The sequence below is a fragment of the Tiliqua scincoides genome, chromosome 1, assembly GCF_035046505.1.
Source record: "Tiliqua scincoides isolate rTilSci1 chromosome 1, rTilSci1.hap2, whole genome shotgun sequence".
NCBI lineage: Eukaryota > Metazoa > Chordata > Lepidosauria > Squamata > Scincidae > Tiliqua > Tiliqua scincoides.
This window is the reverse complement of record NC_089821.1, coordinates 66,211,803-66,230,867: the sequence shown is the minus strand read 5'-3', so window position 1 is coordinate 66,230,867 and position 19,065 is coordinate 66,211,803. Positions and strand designations below refer to the sequence as shown.

Here is a 19,065-nt window from a genome sequence, read left to right as displayed (position 1 = left end):
CATGAGAATGGGCGATGGTCGGATCCCAAAGGATCTCCTCTATGGAGAACTTGTGCAGGGAAAGTGCCCTATGGGTAGACCACAGCTGCACTATAAGGATATCTGCAAGAGGGATCTGAAAGCCTTAGGAATGAACCTCAACAGATGGCAAACCTTGGCCTCTGAGCATTCTGCTTGGAGGCAGGCTGTGCAGCATGGCCTTTCCCAGTTTGAAGAGACACTTGGCCAACAGACTGAGGCAAAGAAGGAAGGCCCATAGCCAGGGAGACAGACCAGGGACGCACTACACTTGCTCCCAGTGTGGAAGGGATTGTCACTCCCGAATCAGCCTTTTCAGCCACACTAGATGCTGTGCCAGAACCACCGTTCAGAGCACAATACCATAGTCTTTCAAGACTGAAGGTTGCCAACATTATGGAAAATGAAGAATAATGGTAGCAATCATTGATCCTTTTGATGGTAAAGTATATTTGAACAGGGTTCAGAGACATGGAAATAAGGTACCTGTGCAACACTGCTTGCCCTCCAGGAGCTGTCCTCTAGAGAACATCACTGGCAGAGGTCTTACTGGCAACTGGCAAGTTAGGTTATCGACGATGATTCTTGAGTTGGGTGTCCATCTTCCCTCGACTATGGCATGGTCTTTGGCCTTTAAATTTTGGCTACATCTTCATCTTAACATCCACCCTGATTCTTTGCTTACTGACCTTTTAAGGAAGGTCCTTTAAAGGACCTTCACTTGGCATAGACTTTTTGAAGTAAAACTTTCCTTGGAATCCCTTGCAGACACTGACCTTAATCGAGCATATTTAATCTTAAGGGCAAGATTATGGGAGGATGAAACTCAGTTACTTATTCATAATCTTAACCTCACCTGCTCACCGTGTTATTTTGGTCTGTCTCCTTCTTTTGGTCATGGTCTCAACTATTTTCGAAACTTAGTGAATCCTGGCAAGAGGCGAGCTTTCATGCTTGCAAGATTTAATATTTTTCCTTCTTCAGGTCTCTCTGGAAGATTTCAAAATATCCCACATGAATGTAGAACTTGTGAATTTTGCCATCTGGAACCTGATACAGTTGCCCATATTTTGTGTCATTGCTCTGCTCATAGTTACCTTCGTGGACGCCTATTAGAGCCAATTCTATCTAACTTTATTGGTCCCTCTGCAGGATGTGTGGGCTTCCTCCTTGAGGATAGCTCCGAAGCAATTACCAACTTGGTAGCAGATTTCTTGGTGACTGTTATCAAAAAAAGTAGTCACTTGTGAATTATTACCCGGGATGTGATAACGAAGGCAAGTTCCACAATGAAGTTAAAATGTTTAAGTTTTTATCCTGTGTATTTAATCGGCACTTTCGCACTGGTAACAGGCCAGCACAAGAGACTTGTGTTGGCTCAGGGCATGTTCAGGATTGTGCCCTTAGATGTTCAAGTGTGGCAGGTTTTCTAGAAAGTACAGTATGTATGAACTAGAGTTCATTAAAGTGTGTACACTTTTTAAGACACCCTGTACAAAAAATTTCTCTGCATACTATGATCAATATCTAATGATCCTAACAATATTATTGATTTTTTTTTAAAGCACAGACTATTAAAGAAAGATGTTTCTTGCAATTATTTTATTAGGACCAATTCAAATATAAAAATAGTGAGCAAGCTTTCAAGTTAACCAGAGTCTTTAGGCTAGATGTTAAAGCAAAATAAAAAAAACAAAAAGTAACAGAGAGAAAAATATTTATTGAAGGAATAACTCATAACAGTATGACAGCCTTCATTATTCTTCACATGAATACTACCCTACTGCATTCCAGTAAGATATGATGCATGATCTATGGCAGAGAGGTCAAACATAGGACCCGTGGGCCAGATATGGCCTGTGGAAGCTCTTTATTCAGCCCCTGTGATAATTGAGCTCTCTCCGTGCTGCCTTTCAGCAGTGCTGCTTCTGCCAAGGTGTTAGGAAGGAGAGAGCCCCACAGGAGGCCCCATAAAGTAAGGAGCGCTGTGGGGGGAAGGGGCAGACCAAGAAAGGTGAGAAAGGGAGATGCTTCCAAGGCCCTGGGAGAGCTCAATTGTCTCACAGGCCACCCTTTCAGCAGCGCCACTTCTGCTGAGGTATCATTTTGCAGAGCACCTCAGCTGCTGAACTGTGAAGAGACGGCTCAGCAGAAGTGGTAATGCTGAAATGGCAGCCCTTAATTGGGCTCTCCCATATCTTGAAAATATGATCAAGATTTGCATAATTTCTCTTCTGCCATTTGCAACGAATGCATTTCTAATGAGAACAAAGTGCTTATTTCTGGCTATCATCTGCTTACTGGTATCACGTCCTGTTTAATGTTGTTACTTCCAGCCCTCAGCAGGTGCCATGAATGCTATTCGGTCTATTGTATGAAATGAGCTTGACACCCCTGATCTAAGGACTGTTTTTAGGTAAAACAGAAGAAACCCTTAAAGCTATAGACAGGAATGGAAATTACACCCACACCAGACATACACACACACGTGATGGGCCTTCCCTAAATGTCTGCCATCATGGAGTTCAGTAAGTGGTGAGTTTAACCACCAAGCTCTCTCCATCAGACACGACATATTCTCCTGCACCTGGAACAAGAAGAGAGATGTGATGAGAGATTACAGTAGCATTAAAAAAAAAAAAAAAGTATCAGATCTCACAATCTGCCTTTGGACCAGGCTTTTTATTCCACTCTACCAGCAGCTCCTCTTCGCTCTCACTATCTACCCTTTCAGGTCCCTTTGATCCTCACCTGTGCTCAAGGGAGTTTTCCCACTCAAGAGCTGCCAGTAGGTACGCTCCTTGTTGTCAGCTTTCAGACCTCTCACGGAGGTGATGTATGGGCCCCACGAAGTCTGCTCATATGTGAACCTAGGGTAGAAGAGATTTCCAGAGGGGCTCAGTTACCCTTCAGAGAAAGAACATTGCAAGGGACACCCTCCTCCCCCCCCCCATATGCCTGCCTGCACCTCTCCTCCTATGCAGGATGTATACAATGGAAACCTGTTCATAATATTTATAGATCATTCATATTTTGTAACTGTGTCCATAATAAGTAGACACTCAGTATGGATGAAATTCACTTATAAGAAGCAAAATCTCAGTGGACAACAATACACTTCACAGAAAAGGCAAATCACAGATTATGCATTTGTCACATTTAACAGACTGCCCAATGCTATTTTTGCACAGCATGCTGCACCAGCACCAGCTGTCACAAACATGCTGTGAACTTGCAAACAGGGGCACTGATGGCAAAGCCTGGGTCATCCCACCAGAACTGAATCCAGCCTAACAGCTGCTGGCACGGTACCATGCTGATCAGTATAGGGTGGAGAAGGGCAGAGTGGAAGCCTGCAGGGGGTGTTTTGGGGCAGAACACAGCAGGGAACAGTTCAGGTCTGGGAGGGGGCTGTGAGGCCCACCATACCAGTACTGAATAGGATTGGACTGCCCATTAAACAATACTTCTCTCTACAGAGTGCAATCTGTATCACCATCAACTTTTGTACCAGTTCAGTGGAAATGTTCTTTTTCAACAAGAAGTGCCAAGTGAGCACAATTTGGTACATCAGGGGAAAAGTTAAACTTTCTAAAATTACCCTTGGGAGTATAAGGAAATGTGAATCTGTTCACCGTCATGGTGTGTGCTACACTTAATTGGAAGAAGGTGAGCAACATAAGACCAGAAACATCTGAATCACTTTAGTGCTTAGAGGAAAATCCAAGTGTTTGGATTTTATACTAATACCCCCCCCCCCACACACACACACACACACTGGGGATAGCAAAAATATAGTAATAAACCAAATGCTGCCCTCTAGATTTGCCACCTATAACAGACTGCCTTAACCTGCTGAATAACAGAGCTGGCTCTGCATAAACTTCTTAGGTATGTGACTTGTCCCTTGTCATGTCACTTGACTGGTGATGTGATGAATGTCTAGCCTGCACATAATTTGCCATGTAGAAAGTGGCAGCCCTGGGGACACAGAACATTTAATTATTTCATTGCAGACACCAGCTCTGAACTTGTCTCACTTTCCAGGAAATGGGCCAACACCATGAAGCTGAGTGACCTTGTGAGCAAGATGGAGCTCCTATAAGCTACAGGAAACCACCCCCAAGTCCATTAGAGTGCCAACCCTCTGGGCAGTAAATGGGGGACAGAATCAATTTCATTCCTGAAATTGCTAAGAGTATTTCCCTAATCATTATTCTGAATGCTACACAATAGTGTGTAGGCAATACTCTCCTGCCCTCATAGAGGTCTAATTGAATGGCCTTGAAGTCTGAGGTGGTACCTGAATTTCTCTGGGTCCTTCTTCTGGGCAGCCTCCATCACCTTAAAGAAGACAGAGCCCACAGGGACAGACACTGTGGTGGAATCAGTGAAGGTGTTGTCCACGCTGTCAGTGACAGTGTATGTGACTGTAATGGAATGACTGGACTGGTGTTGAGTGGTGGGTGGGATGAGTGATGGAGTGGTCAATGTGAGGTTATCTGTTTGGAAGTAAGAGAGAAAAGTAACAGTGAGATACAATTAAATTACTCCAGAGTTGGATGCCTATTTCTTCCTCCAGCAAAAAGAACTAGGAATCAGAAGAGGCATTTGCCCCCCCCCCCACATATTCTTAAGAGCCCAAAGCCTCTAATAAATAAGCCATCACCAATTATACATCACAGACAGAACTTTTCAATCACTTCACAGTACCCCAAGCACACTACCTTCCTCTCCAGTCCTGATAACAGGACTGAACTTCTCTAGGTGAAGCAACATATTATAGCTGATCTTTTAAAAAGCCCCATTTCTCAAGATGTACTCCCCACCTCTCATTCTCTACTGCAGTTGGGGTTAGCAGTCATTTTTCAGGGCAGACTCCAAAACTCTGGGAGTGAGATAAACAATTTTTTGAACAAAAAAAAGCAAAAAATAAAAAGAGCTACCCCATCACCACTTCCCTTTTTTTCTGGCTCAAAAACTTGAGACTCAAAAGATTTTACTTGAGAATTTGACCAAGGTCTTAAGACTTGAAGGTAGAGACTTGACTTGAGACTCAAGAGTTAGGGGACATGAATACATCACTGCCAGGTGTGTAGCCACATAGCCTAAGGTCAGGCTCTGCACAGCTCAGAATTCAGCTGAGCCAGGCGATAACAACATCACTGAAGTAGCTGCACAGTAATTATACAGCAGCTACCTGTCCAGAGGCTTTAGCCAATCACAAGCCTCAGACCACATAACTTTCCAGATGCTTATCTGACAAAGGGTCTGTCCAGGACAACTTGCCCCCTCCATTACTGGAACATTTGCCTGTTGCCATTTGTAATTAGCAGGCCCAGCTTCTTGGCCTTGAAGGCCTGATGGAGCCCTGATAGCACAGGTGTCTTCTCATGGCAATCTTCATTATTAGTTGCTATTCTCCTAGCACAGGGAGACACAACTTTTCTCTTCCAGCTGCTCTAAGATCAAGCGTCAATAGCAAGATTTTACAAGTTTCCTTGTTTTTACAGTCCCAGGTAGGCAGGAAAAACAGGTTTATTTTTTACTTTTTAAAAATCAAGTTCCTGGTAGGCCATGCGGCATAGTTAGTGGATTGAAATCAGCTTTGGTGACCAAAGTTGTGCTAGCATGAATTATTGTATTAGGGCCTCTGGTGCAAAAGTGATCAAGGGGTCAATATGTGGTGCTGTTTTCTTACCACTGGAGATATGCAAACTCCTTCAGTCACGGAAGAGAAAAATCTGTGCCAATTCAGGTGCTCAAATAGCAATTTTAAATATTTAACTTTCCATTCTTGTTTCTGGTTGTGATCATAGCACTGCTGTTTCCTTGGCAAAGGAAACTATGAGCTTGAACACCTTTGGCTGTCGAAATGTGTTGCTGTTACCAAGAGTGGCTGTAAACTACTGTAATGCTTGGTTATGTACAGTTTACACTTTCAGACATGTGTCTGATGCACAACACCATGGCACACCACCAAAACATGATTACTATATAAGATTAGTGATCTATGTTAATACAGCAAACTTAGATTTGGGAATTAATTATTGGTTATGGTGTCCTCTGGACCCAAGTCGCCTTTTCAAAGCATCAAGCACCTTGAATCCTAACTGAAGTTGAATTTATCCTGTCATGCTTACCAGTGTCATTAGAACAATTGATAGTGTTTACATCAAGGTAGGTCCGGCCCTCCAGGGAGGGTACAAGCTGAGCAGCAGCCATGGGGTTGTCAAAAGTGCCTTTAGGAATCTCAGTAAGGATTCTGGCCAAAGTCTGAGAGCAGCTCCAGGATAAAGGTGTAAGATAACTGCCAGCTACAGTCAAAGCCTAGGCAGAGGCACAGCAAGAGAGAGAGAGAGAGAGAGAGAGAGAGAGAGAGAGAGAGAAATCGAGTCAATTATCTGAATATAAGAAGAGCCTTGCTGGATCAGGTCAAGGGCCCATCTAATCCAGCTGCCTGTATCTCAGTGGCCCACCAGATGCCTTTGGGAGCACATAAGACCACAAGATACCTGTATCTTTTTGCCACTCCCTCATACCAAGCTACTTCTAAAATCCAGAGGTTGCATATGGCCATCATGGTTTGCAACCTGTGATAGACTTTATAATCTGTTCAACCTAGGCCAGCTGCCAATCTGAGAAGTTTAGTATGTTATACAGTTGTGCCTTGGCAACCATGTGGGTTCTGTTCCTGGTACCCCTGCAGAAGCCAAAACCCATGGATAATTAAATAATGGGTCAGGCACCCTATAATCCTCCAGTCACATCTAGAGGGCCTTTTGAGGGTCAAGGAAACCTCCCCAAGCCTCAGAGGACCTTCTAAGGCCTCCAGAAGGGTGAAAATCACAACTTCTGGTTTTCCGCTGAAAACCAGAAGATGCGATTTTCAGCCTTCTAGAGGCCTTAGAAGGCCTTCTGAGGATCGGGAGGTCATGTGCGGCTTCTCCGCCCTCAGAAAACCCTCCAAACACAACTGGAGCACAGCTCCAGTCCCGTTCAAAGGACCAGGTCTAGCTGAATCCATGGGTTTGGAACCCACAGTTAGCTAAAACCATGGGTCCCAAATCCACAGATACAGCCTGGACCTGTATTAATTTAAATCAGTCAATGTGGACAATTCAAATAGTTTTTAGGAAACTGAATCTTTCTTACAGTAAAACAAGAGACTAAGGGCCTGATCCAGAATGGCCAGCAGAGCACCAAGCATTGCAAACATGCTGTAAAGCATGTCGTGATACTCCCTGCTGGCTCAGCGTGGGCACCCGCACTGAGCCAGTGTCAGGCAGAGGACAAATGAATACTGCCCGGCACTCCAGGTGAGTGCCAGGCAGTAACTTGAGGTGGGGGGAGGCGTTCCAGGGTGGGGAAGTGGGAGGAAAGTGGGGCAGGAGGGGACTGGGACTGGCAGAGCTCCTGGCCCGCCACAGGGCTGCTTTACTCTGCGCCAGCTAAATAGCCAGTGCAGAGTTGAGTAACCCCATTGCGGGGCCTCCTCCCTTACCCGGGGGAAGAGGACAAATTAAGGAATTGAAGAATGAAGTTGCAGATCTCTTGACTAAAACATGCAACTTGTCCCTCAAAACGGCCACAGTGCCAGAAGATTGGAGGATACCAAATGTCACGCCTATCTTTAAAAAGGGAAAGAGGGGGGACCCGGGAAACTATAGGCCGGTCAGCCTAACATCCATACCGGGTAAGATGGTGGAATGCCTCATCAAAGATAGGATCTCAAAACACATAGACGAACAGGCCTTGCTGAGGGAGAGTCAGCATGGCTTCTGTAAGGGTAAGTCTTGCCTCACGAACCTTATAGAATTCTTTGAAAAGGTCAACAGGCATGTGGATGCGGGAGAACCCGTGGACATTATCTATCTGGACTTTCAGAAGGCGTTCGACACAGTCCCTCACCAAAGGCTATTGAAAAAACTCCACAGTCAGGGAACTAGAGGACAGGTCCTCTCATGGATTGAGAACTGGTTGGAGGCCAGGAAGCAGAGAGTGGGTGTCAATGGGCAATTTTCACAATGGAGAGAGGTGAAAAGCAGTGTGCCCCAAGGATCTGTCCTGGGACCGGTGCTTTTCAACCTCTTCATAAATGACCTGGAGACAGGGTTGAGCAGTGAGGTGGCTAAGTTTGCGGACGACACCAAACTTTTCCGAGTGGTGAAGACCAGAAGTGATTGTGAGGAGCTCCACAAAGATCTCTCCAGACTGACAGAATGGGCAGCAAAATGGCAGATGCGTTTCAATGTCAGTAAGTGTAAAGTCATGCACATTGGGGCAAAAAATCAAAACTTTAGATATAGGCTGATGGGTTCTGAGCTGTCTGTGACAGATCAGGAGAGAGATCTTGGGGTGGTGGTGGATAGGTTGATGAAAGTGTCGACCCAATGTGCGGCGGCAGTGAAGAAGGCCAATTCTATGCTTGGGATCATTAGGAAGGGTATTGAGAACAAAACGGCTAATATTATAATGCCGTTGTACAAATCGGTGGTAAGGCCACATCTGGAGTATTGTGTCCAGTTCTGGTCGCCACATCTCAAAAAAGGCATAGTGGAAATGGAAAAGAGAGCGACTAAGATGATTACGGGGCTGGGGCACCTTCCTTATGAGGAAAGGCTACGGTGTTTGGGCCTCTTCAGCCTAGAAAAGAGGCGCCTGAGGGGGGACATGATTGAGACATACAAAATTATGCAGGGGATGGACAGAGTGAATAGGGAGATGCTCTTTACACTCTCACATAATACCAGAACCAGGGGACATCCACTAAAATTGAGTGTTGGGCGGGTTAGGACAGACAAAAGAAAATATTTCTTTACTCAGCATGTGGTCGGTCTGTGGAACTCCTTGCCACAGGATATGGTGCTGGCATCTAGCCTAGACGCCTTTAAAAGGGAATTGGACAAGTTTCTGGAGGAAAAATCCATTATGGGGTACAAGCCATGATGTGTATGCGCAACCTCCTGATTTTAGAAATGGGTTATGTCAGAATGCCAGATGCAAGGGAGGGCACCAGGATGAGATCTCTTGTTATCTGGTGTGCTCCCTGGGGCATTTGGTGGGCCGCTGTGAGATACAGGAAGCTGGGCTAGATGGGCCTATGGCCTGATCCAGTGGGGCTGTTCTTATGTTCTTATGTTAAATGTCCCCCTGAGCTGCCAGCAGCTGCCCGGTAGCCACAGGATCCAGCAACAGCCATTTTGGCACTGCTGCTCCTCTGGGAACTGAGCAGCTCAGGATTAGGTTGTAACACAGACCATATTCATCACAAACAATTCCTCAGACCTGTAAAGGTGGCAGCATGAAGTACCTCAAGCCTAAGTGTGTTAACACTAGACAAGACAGGAGGTTTAAAATATATGAAGGTATGAATTTATATCTGTTGTCTCAGAAGATCTGAATGGAGCCTCTATCAAGAGACTCTCCCTGTAGCCTTATGGTGTGATTTGGGGCCCAAGCTCTTTCTCTGCATGTATTGACACTGTTTGGTAGAGACCCCTTCAGGTCCACTCTATGGAGTTTGAATGCCATTCTCCAACCCCATAAATGATCTTTCTTCCCACCTGCATGGCTTCCCCTGTGCTGTAAAAGTTCCCGATCACTCCATCAGTGCTTTTCTGCTCCAGGATTTTCTTGAGCAGCCAACGTATGTTTGCTGTTATTGTCATGTTCACCTCTGGTGGTAAGGCATTATCTGTGGTCTGTACACAGATCTGAGCGAGGACTGCAAGTGATGCTGTGTCTGTGGGGAATAAAGATAATTTAGAAGTCACAAGGTAAGTTCTCATCCTCTTCCGATATCTCACAAAATAGGGGTGATGATCATGGGAATACAAGCTTTGCCGTCATAAATACAGTCACAACGCAAATGCATGATTTGCATGATGTTTTGGTGGCTTCACATGTTTGTGTTACACTGCAAGTCATCTTGCAACTGATGAAACTGTAATAAATAATGAGACCATCTCCATGTTTCACCACAGGCACTGATCCCACCTCCCCTTGGCTCTGTCCCTCATCATGGGAAATTACTGACTCATTGGAAGCACATACATCAAGACAAAAAAAAAAAACAACAACATACAAATGACCACACTGACCCAATGAGCATCTGGTTTACCAGTAGTAGTCAGACACATGCTGCAGATAAGATCACAAGCAGGGCACATTGGCACAAGCTCATCAGCATCAGAGAATCAGGAATGCATTGTTTTCGGAAATACAGGCTGTGCTTCTGGTTGCCATGAGAAATTGCTGACGATCAAAGTCATTACTCACCCACAGAAAAAACGTCACCAAGGTTATATTTCTTCTCATCTGGACTGAATAGGTCTGCTATCTGAGATGGTGAGAACCTGCCCTGAAGCTGGCAGAGGGTGAGAACACACAAGCCGAGCTGGTAATAGCTGGTCAGGGGGTTGCCATGGACCTCTAAAGAGAAGCAAGCAGACAAAGAAGAGCCATCAGTCTTGAGTTTCCTCCAGCTTGGACAGATTGAGGAAAGGAAGAAGACTGTATTGAATACTGTACATGGAGCCGAATGGTAGAAGGAGATATGGAGGATAACTGAGGGACAAAGACAAAGTGGAAGATGCAGGAGCAAAATGAGAAGATGATATGAAGCAGGAAAACATGGAAAAACACAGGGTAAACAAGTAAGAATGAGAAGAGGAAGTGCCTCCCCCGATACAGTGTGAGCCCTGCTCCTCACGGATATTCTCCAGCTCCAGCTTAAACTTTGCTTCCAATAGTTGAACCAGATCAAGAACAAATCCTTCAGCAGAGACTTGTCGAGGGTCAGAGCAGGAAGCCTGAACAGCCAGGTCATAGAGGGCCACCTGACCAGAAGAGAAAGCTTTTTCTGAAAAAAAAAGTAGAGAGGAACAGAGATTAGTAGTGCTAGACTCTGTTCTTCTAATGCTACACCAGTTTTTTTCCATTAATTATCTGTCTTTTGATGCTTTTCTTTGCCCATCTATCTCGAATATTTATTGCTCTGTCCTCTCAGAACACATTCATTTTTTGTGTCACTCTGATGAACCCCAAATGTAACCTTGCAGGGGCAAACATTAGGAATGAGGTGGGCAATGAGGAATATCATCAGGAGCAATCTCATTGCCATTACATCAATACAATCTCATTGGCATTGTAGCATTACAATCGCAATGCTAACATTTTATCCTCTGACATGCAGCATCCGTGTCTAAAAGAATCACACCCAAGGCAGGAAAGACTGGAAATTCTTTTAAGTTCCTCTTTCAAAGAGGTGTATGGACCAAGAGGAAACAAGCTGTGTCTAGAGTCTGATTTTTGCATTTTTTTAATGTTGACATTAACATGTGTGTGTTCATGTGCAACGGGGAGGGTAGAATTGACCTCGGAGGCAATCTAGCATCACTCTCACATACTAGGAGCTGCAGGTGACTGAGAAGATGAGTGCATGCCTATGAAGTGCCCAACTGTCCAAGAGTGTTCGAATACTTACGATTCTGCACCCGGTCCACTGCATCCTTGGCAAGCTGCTCCAGCAGCCTCTTCTCAGTTTTCAGGCTGTGGTTCCGAGCCAGGCGAAGAGCCAACAAGATACTGGGGTTGGGGAGGGCTTTTGGTGCAGTGGTGGATTGAATCATTTTGTTGAGCAGATAAGTCAGCAGAGGGCGATGCTCCTCATCCACAGCTAATTGAGGAGAGGGAACATCTATATTACATAATCCTCAGGTACCCCTTTCCCCCAGTCTTCCCTACTCCTCACACCCAGCTTGGAGAGAAGAAAAGGGATCCCCTGTAAATACTCTTCCTCACAATGAGTCCAGCCAAACATTTGTGCTTTCTTTTTTCCTCAGTTACTGATGCTTGGAGAGGATCAAATCTCTTCAAGTCTTTGCCAATATTTGAGAAATCTGAAAGTAGTAGTTTTTCCACTCCCGATCTAAAGGTCTCAGGCTCTGGTGCATCATGAAAATAAATCCAGTTAAACTTGGTCAGGTATTCTAATATTTGAATTCAGACTCTATCCTTAATTTTTGTTAAACTGGCATATTGTATTAATCATAGGGCACAATCCTAACCAACTTTCCAGCACTGACTTAGCTGTGAGCCCCAAGGTAAGGTAACAAACATGGACTTAAGGTAAGCCTCCTTGACTGCCTCCCCACTGCAGGATGCAGTGAACGCCACAATGGCACAGCTAGGTCAGTGCTGGAAAGTTGGTTAGGATTGCGCCCATAGGCACATAAGATGAACCCTGCTAGATGAGGGTCAACGGCCAATCTAGTCCAGCTTCCCAAATCTCATAGTGGCCTACCAGATGCCCCTGGGCGCACACAAAACAACAAGCTACTACTGGTATCCTGTTGCACTCCCTTGCATCTGACATTCAGATAGGCTACTTCTAAAACTCAGAGGGTGCACACAGTCATAATGACTTGTAACCTATGATGGACTTTTCTTTCATAAATCTGTCCAATCCCTCCAATTCCCCTTTAAAGACATCTAGGCCACACACCATCACCACATCCTGTGGCAAGGAGTTCCACAGATTAATTACACACTGGGTAAAGAAATATTTACTTTTATCAGTTCTAATTCTCACTTAATTTTATTGAATGTCCCTTGGTTCTGGTGTTGTGTGATAGGGAAAAGAACTTCCTTCTATCCACTCTATCCATCCCATGTATAATGTTATATGTCTCAGTCATGCCCCCCCCCCCAGACACCTTCTTTCTAGATTGGAGCCCCAAATGTTGTAGCCTTTCCTTGTAAGAGAGGTGCCCCAGCCCAGTAATCATTTTGGTCACTGTCTTCCAGGGATGTGCTACAGTATCTGAGCCCAAGCTGCGAATCAAGTCATGAGTCAGTGACCCGTGATTCAACTCGCAAGTCATAGCATGCAACTGTGGCAACTCTAAATCAGAAAAATTTAGAGTCATTTCAAATCAAGTCACAGGTCATTCTGAGAAATGAGTCAAATTGGTGTGTTACTCCTGCCATGCTGAATGCAAACTGAACCAAGAGGGTTGAAGGCGTTTCTCCTCTATCACAAGGAAATACCTCCCCCCCCCCAGTTTCCCTGCCTCCTTTCTCTCCTCCCTGAGCTTAAGCTCCAGTCACATGTATCTATCACAAGAACTTCCTCCTCCATGCTTTGGGTGCCTCTTTCTCTCCCTTCCCTCTCTTGTCCACAAAAGAAAAATTAAGCAGTTGGTTCATTCTGATGGCAAAGAGTCTCCTCCCTCATGCCCTGTCCTGGCTGCCCCCACCTTTTGGTCCTTCCCACTGCCTCATGCAGCCTCCCCCAAAACCTTAAGCCTTCCTCCTTCTGTCAATGGCCCCTGCCTCCTGGAACCAACCTACCCTCCTCCCACCACATCTTCTGCTGTCGGTTTGAAGGCTTCCAGACCACCCATGAGCTCTTTGGAGCAACACAGAAGTGGTGAAAAAAGTAAGCACAAACACACACAAAAAGAGAATTGGGACTCGAGTCATTTAGTGTCATGACTCATTTTCTGAGTCACTGACCCGAAGTCGCAAGTCAAGTTGGGTCAGTGACATTCACAACTCAAGTAAACACAAGTTGTGAAAAAGAGTATTTTGTGTGACTTGAGTTGACATGAGTCAAGTTCCCATTCCTGTTCTCTTCTGCACCTTTTCCAGTTCCACTCTGACCTTTTTGAGAAGTGGTGACCAGAATATTCCAGATATGGTCTTACCATCGTTTTGCACAATGGCATAATATTGGCTTTTATCCTCAATCATTTTTAGTAACCCGAGCATGGAATTGGCCTTCTTCACAGCTGCTGCACACTGGATCAACACTTTCATCGAGCTGTCCATCACCACCCCAAGATCTCTCTCTTGATAGACAGCTGAGAACCCATAAGTTCACTAGACTGAATTCATCCTCCCTCTGCTCTATTTATAGGTTTTAGTAAGTTTGCTTTGCTTATCTTGGCAACTTATGAACAGTGTGTTAATGTCTCTCCAATCAAACAGGGAAGGGGAATTCCTTCAAAAGGCAAACTGAATTGACAACTAGTTTCTGCTGACTTAAAAAGGAGAAGTTAACCTCTAGTATCTTCTCTGGCTGAGGGTATTCTTCCTGCCTTTAAACAGCAATGGAAATATTACCACAGCGGGGCAATTCCGAGAGAACTGGTTAGCATGGTGATGTGTTGAAGAAACAGAAAGTGATATGAATTCTTTATGAAGGGTTGGGAGAAACTAGATCTTTCCCAACATCCTGACCATTGCACAAGTAGCACCAAACTCTGGGAGGAGACCAAGACAGAGATCTGGCACACAGTATAATCCACTGTTCTGTACAATTTGGGCTCAAGCGTAACTTGTAATTTTGATTTTGTGTTCTAACTGTTGTAAATTACTTCGGATGGCTTTTCCCTGAGAAAGTGTCTTTAGGAACACTAAACTGTTACTGTTTGCAATTCAAGCTCAGCATTTAGTGCCACCACTCCTGCCTCTGTGGCAGTACGTATTATTATTTATATACCACTTTTCAACAAAAAATAGGTTACATAGAAAACTAAATTAATAAATGGTTTACATGATAATATGTAATTTGTAATAATTATACAATTATTATGATAATTGTACAATTATGCAATTGTATACAATAATATACAATTATATTGTATATTATACAATTATACAATTTGCTTACATCCATTTCTTCTTCATGTCACTTTAATACTCTTCGGTTACCTCTTGTTTTCTTATTTAACCTATGAATACAATTATATTAACAAAAAAGAGAAGGATCATACTACCAGTATTTTTACTGACTCATAGGAATAAAATTCTTGAATACCTAGATTCTGGCTCAAATTCTTCCCCCAAACCCAAACAGAATGTCTAATATCTATCTTCCCTCTAAAGTCTAATACCTATCTTCTTCCTTTACGCATACAAATATTGTATAATGTATCAATGTATTCATGGACGCATCCCAGACATTAGTCAGCAATTCCGACTGACCTGGAATCAGAGCCAGATTAACCCAGTCACAAAGATAGCCTATGCTACTGGTTGCACTTTTTTGAGGGGCCCGCACTAAATGCTTGCAAGCTATCTCTGGTGAAACTGGCATCTCACAACCTGGCAAGCCTGTTGATTACATGCTGGGGGAGCTGCATGGTACATAATCATTTCGGACATCATTAAAAACATGATGTGAAAAAATAAATTTATTCAAATGTAACTTTAACTCAGTGCTGGTGGAGTGTATGCTCCACTGGCGCTGGTTGTCACAAACCTACCAGAAAGCATGTTGTGATGGTGGAAGAAGCACTGGTGGGAAGCTGACACCAGCAGAAGATCAGCATGTGCTGGAGCAGGTAAGCTGTGTCTTATTTATTTATTTATTTATTTATTTATTTATTTATTTAGGGTCCCTTTATAATATAGGTTACAGACCCTGCACTAGCTTAATTTGGCCCTCTCAGGCACTGTTTTTCTTCCTTTTTTTTTTAATCAATCATTATCCTGAATATCATCCTGTAATGATGTTCTCTATATTCCCATAATCTTTTAATACACCTAGAACAATTACTTGCAGTAACATGGAAGTCTGCATTCTGAAGCATAACCTTGTAAAACACATTCCAGAGACTGCCTGAAGGGTGGGGGAGGGAGCTAGCTCATATTCATGACAGGTACAACCAAGAGGAAGACGTTTGACTGTTGGAAAGTGTGCGATGATGACTGGTAGAACACATAATCATTGTATCCTTTTTACTTCCTGATAGAACAGGGAGGGTTGCTAGCTGACCAGAAAAAAACACTACAGCCTGCTCCTGTGCCTCTGGCAGTAGCTTCAAGTGCACAAATCAGCAAGCTGCCCTTGGCATAGTGATAACCATCATCACCTGTTAAAATCTACAAATAAAGCTGGCATTGAAGGCAGCAAAGCAAGGTTGATTGAAAAAAATTTGCAACCCTCCAATCAGCTATTGAGGCAGGTCATTCTTTTCTACTATGGCCATAGAAAGGAATTCACATCCAACTTCATATATTCTGGGGTAGAGGCCTACAGAGTTGTGAACTAAAGGGATCTGGATTTATAGCTATTTCTACTTACCACAACCCAGGCAACATTGCCCTTTCATGAGAAGGAGGAACACCAAGCTGATCAGAGACCTCATCATCATCATCACCACTTGGATACAGTCTTTGCCTCTTGGCTCTTGTTGGGCTGTTCTGGGACTGATAAATACAGCCAAGTATTTATCAGTCAAAGAGAGGTGTGGACTAGGAGCTCCTCCCTTGCCCTGTTATTTCCTTTTAACAAAAAAGAACCATTGAGCAACATCAAGTGCACAGAGACATGTATCTCTGCCTCACAGATTGGCACAACAGCGATTGTGAAGTCTGCCTTTGGTCTGCAAGGGAAGCTGCAAGAAAGATGTTCAGAAGTGTTGAAAGATTTCTCCTCGTTAAATTTGTGAGCAATGCATTTGTGTTGCATTTAAAAACCTGAGCCAGCCCTGGACTAAAATGAGGGACATCAGCAGTGGGCAGTAGGTGGGCCATCACTGCCCCTTCCCCAGTTGCCAACTCAAGGGGAAAGAAGGGAGGGTAAAGAGAAAAGCAGATGTGGTAGTGGGACATTAGCAAATGGAGGATAAGCCTGACACCTTCATCCCCATCTCCTTCACCAAGAGGCTCTTGGTTAGAACCCATTGCTGAAACATGATAGTGAAATGTGTCAATGGAAATGTGAAATGGAGTCCACAGCATTCCTTAGAAGCATCTTGCATCAGGCATGGATGATGCTGTCCTGCTCATAATCACATGTATTGCAGGCAGGAATGGATTGCCTTGTTCAACCAAGAGGGAATAGTGGCTGAGGTGTGATTTGGTTCAACATATGCGTAATGGGAAAGTTGTCAAAGAAGTCCAGCACACCCACATTTGACTTTTCAAAAAGGAGGGGACTAGTAAAAAAAAGAAATGGAAGGGGAAAGCCAAGAGGGTCAAATCTTCCCAGAATGTGCAGAGGTTATTTCAAACCACAGTAATAGAAGCACAACAAGAATACTGTATATACCGGTAAGCAGGAAAGGCACCCCCAGGACCAGGTCACCCTGGACACTCTGTGTCCAGCATGCAGTGTGGCCAAATACAATGAAGGACAGAGTGCCTAAACCTTTAACCATTGAACAGAAGAGGGAATTTGGGCAGGTGCAGCTCAACATGGAAGGGTTTAAAAAGCTGCACCTGCCCAAATTTCCTCTTCTATACAATGGTTAAAGGTAGAGGCACTCTGTCCTCCATTGTATCTGGTCACCCTGCCAGCAATGGCATGCTGTCAAGGAAGCCAAGACAGGCAGGAAGGCTTCCTTCAGAAAATGGAAGTCTTGCCTAAATAAGAAGACCAAAAAGGAGCACGAACTCTGTAAGTTTTCAAGGACTGTTGTCCTGAAAAAGCCATCCCTGCATGGTGCTTTACATTTCACTCCATAGTATCCTTTCATTGTGCCTGATCTCCCTCCAGCCTTGTGCCAGCCAGTCACGCCCCCTGGGAAATCAGGGTGCAGAGGCATCTGGGGTAACAGGAAACACAAGCGGCTGGCCAGAAAGAGGCTGGGGTGAGATCAGGCACAACAGAAGGACACTGTAGTGCAGAACAGAAAGCTCCACATCCTGCAGGGACAGCTTTTTCCAGTTGCCAGCTCCAGCCCACAGGGCAGGGTTTGGCAACTTCTGCAATGAGGGATGCAAAAGTAGAGTAAAACATCAAGACAAACAATAAAACCTGTTTAAAAACATCAACAGCAGGAAAACTGCCAGGAAGGCAACTGGAATGTCAGACAAAAAGGGAATAAAAGGGAAACTTAAAAAAGAGATGGAGATAGCAGAGAAGCTGAATAAAACCTTTGCATCTAGCTTCACTACAGAAGACACAGGACAGATATGTGTATCAGAACTGGCTTCTTGGGGAGGCAGTCTGAATAACTGAGACATAGCATACTGACAGATTAAAAATTAATACAGCACTGGGTCCAGATGGCAAACACTCAAGAGCGCTTAAGGAACCTGAATGTGAAATTTCTATGCTTCCAAAAAAAAATGTACCTTTACCTACATATATACAAAAAAAAAATCATTTAAATCAACCTCCACAGATCCAGTCCTTTAAATCCAGTCAGAGGAGTAGAAGGTAGCCAATGTGTTATTTAAAAAAGAATTAGGGGGAGGGGAGATCTGGGATATTACAAGCCAGGCAGCTGAACTTTTCCAGGTAATCAGTGGAAAGCATAATTAAGATAAAATTATTAAGCACATAGAAGTCTTGTTGAAGGAGAATCAACATGGTTACTACAAAGGCAAGTCTTGCCTCACTATCCTTATAGAGTTCATAAGACCTCTGGACGTGACTTGCCAGGGGGTGGGGTGGCAGTATTTCCCTTGGATTAGCAGTGAACCTGGTGGCATCGCTGGGGGGGGGGGAGGGTGGTGATGCTGCTCCCAACCGTGTCACCATAAGGGCCAAATCCTGTCCTGTCCAACTTTCCAGTATGGGTGCAGCCGTACCAATGGGGCATGCGCTGCATCCTGTTGTTGGTGGGCAATCACAGACGCCTCCTCCAGGTAAGTGAATGTTTGTTCCATTTCCTTAGGGCTGCACTAGCGCTGGACACTTGGACAGGATTGGGCCTTAAGTACTGTAAAAGTGTGAATATTCTGAAATATAAATATTTAGCATTTCAGTGTGAATGAGAATGATCCACTTACAAAGAAGGGCTGACTTTTGAAGAAACACACAGAGCAGCAAGCTGTTAATTCCATCACAACAGAAGAACATACCACATACACAGGCTGTGCCTCATATTAAAATCAGTGGGGCCTAGTTCTATGCAAGTGTTTGGACGAGAGCATTTGTCCTTATAGGGCAATTGTTCAAACTTCTAGATATACCATGCAATATTTTAGCACATAAAAGAAAGAAGGAAGATTTCAATACTTCATGTTTTTGAAGAAACATGTTTTAAATAAAAAGACAGCTCAAAACCCTTGACTTTCACAAAG

At 44.1% G+C, this 19,065-nt stretch overlaps 1 protein-coding gene across 1 annotated transcript; it reads right to left on the bottom strand.

Annotated features, from left to right (window-relative positions):
- Positions 1-1,603: 1,603 nt before the first annotated feature.
- On the bottom strand, positions 1,604-16,178 carry LOC136634402 (transcobalamin-1-like). The gene is made up of 9 exons (XM_066609918.1): positions 16,115-16,178; positions 11,507-11,698; positions 10,733-10,882; positions 10,300-10,452; positions 9,585-9,763; positions 6,133-6,348; positions 4,322-4,467; positions 2,770-2,888; positions 1,604-2,605 (listed from the first exon to the last, which is right to left on the bottom strand). Exons 1-9 carry the CDS (start codon positions 16,176-16,178, stop codon positions 2,544-2,546), a joined length of 1,281 nt encoding a protein of 426 aa, XP_066466015.1. The 3' UTR covers positions 1,604-2,543.
- Between the last annotated feature and the right edge of the window lie 2,887 nt (positions 16,179-19,065).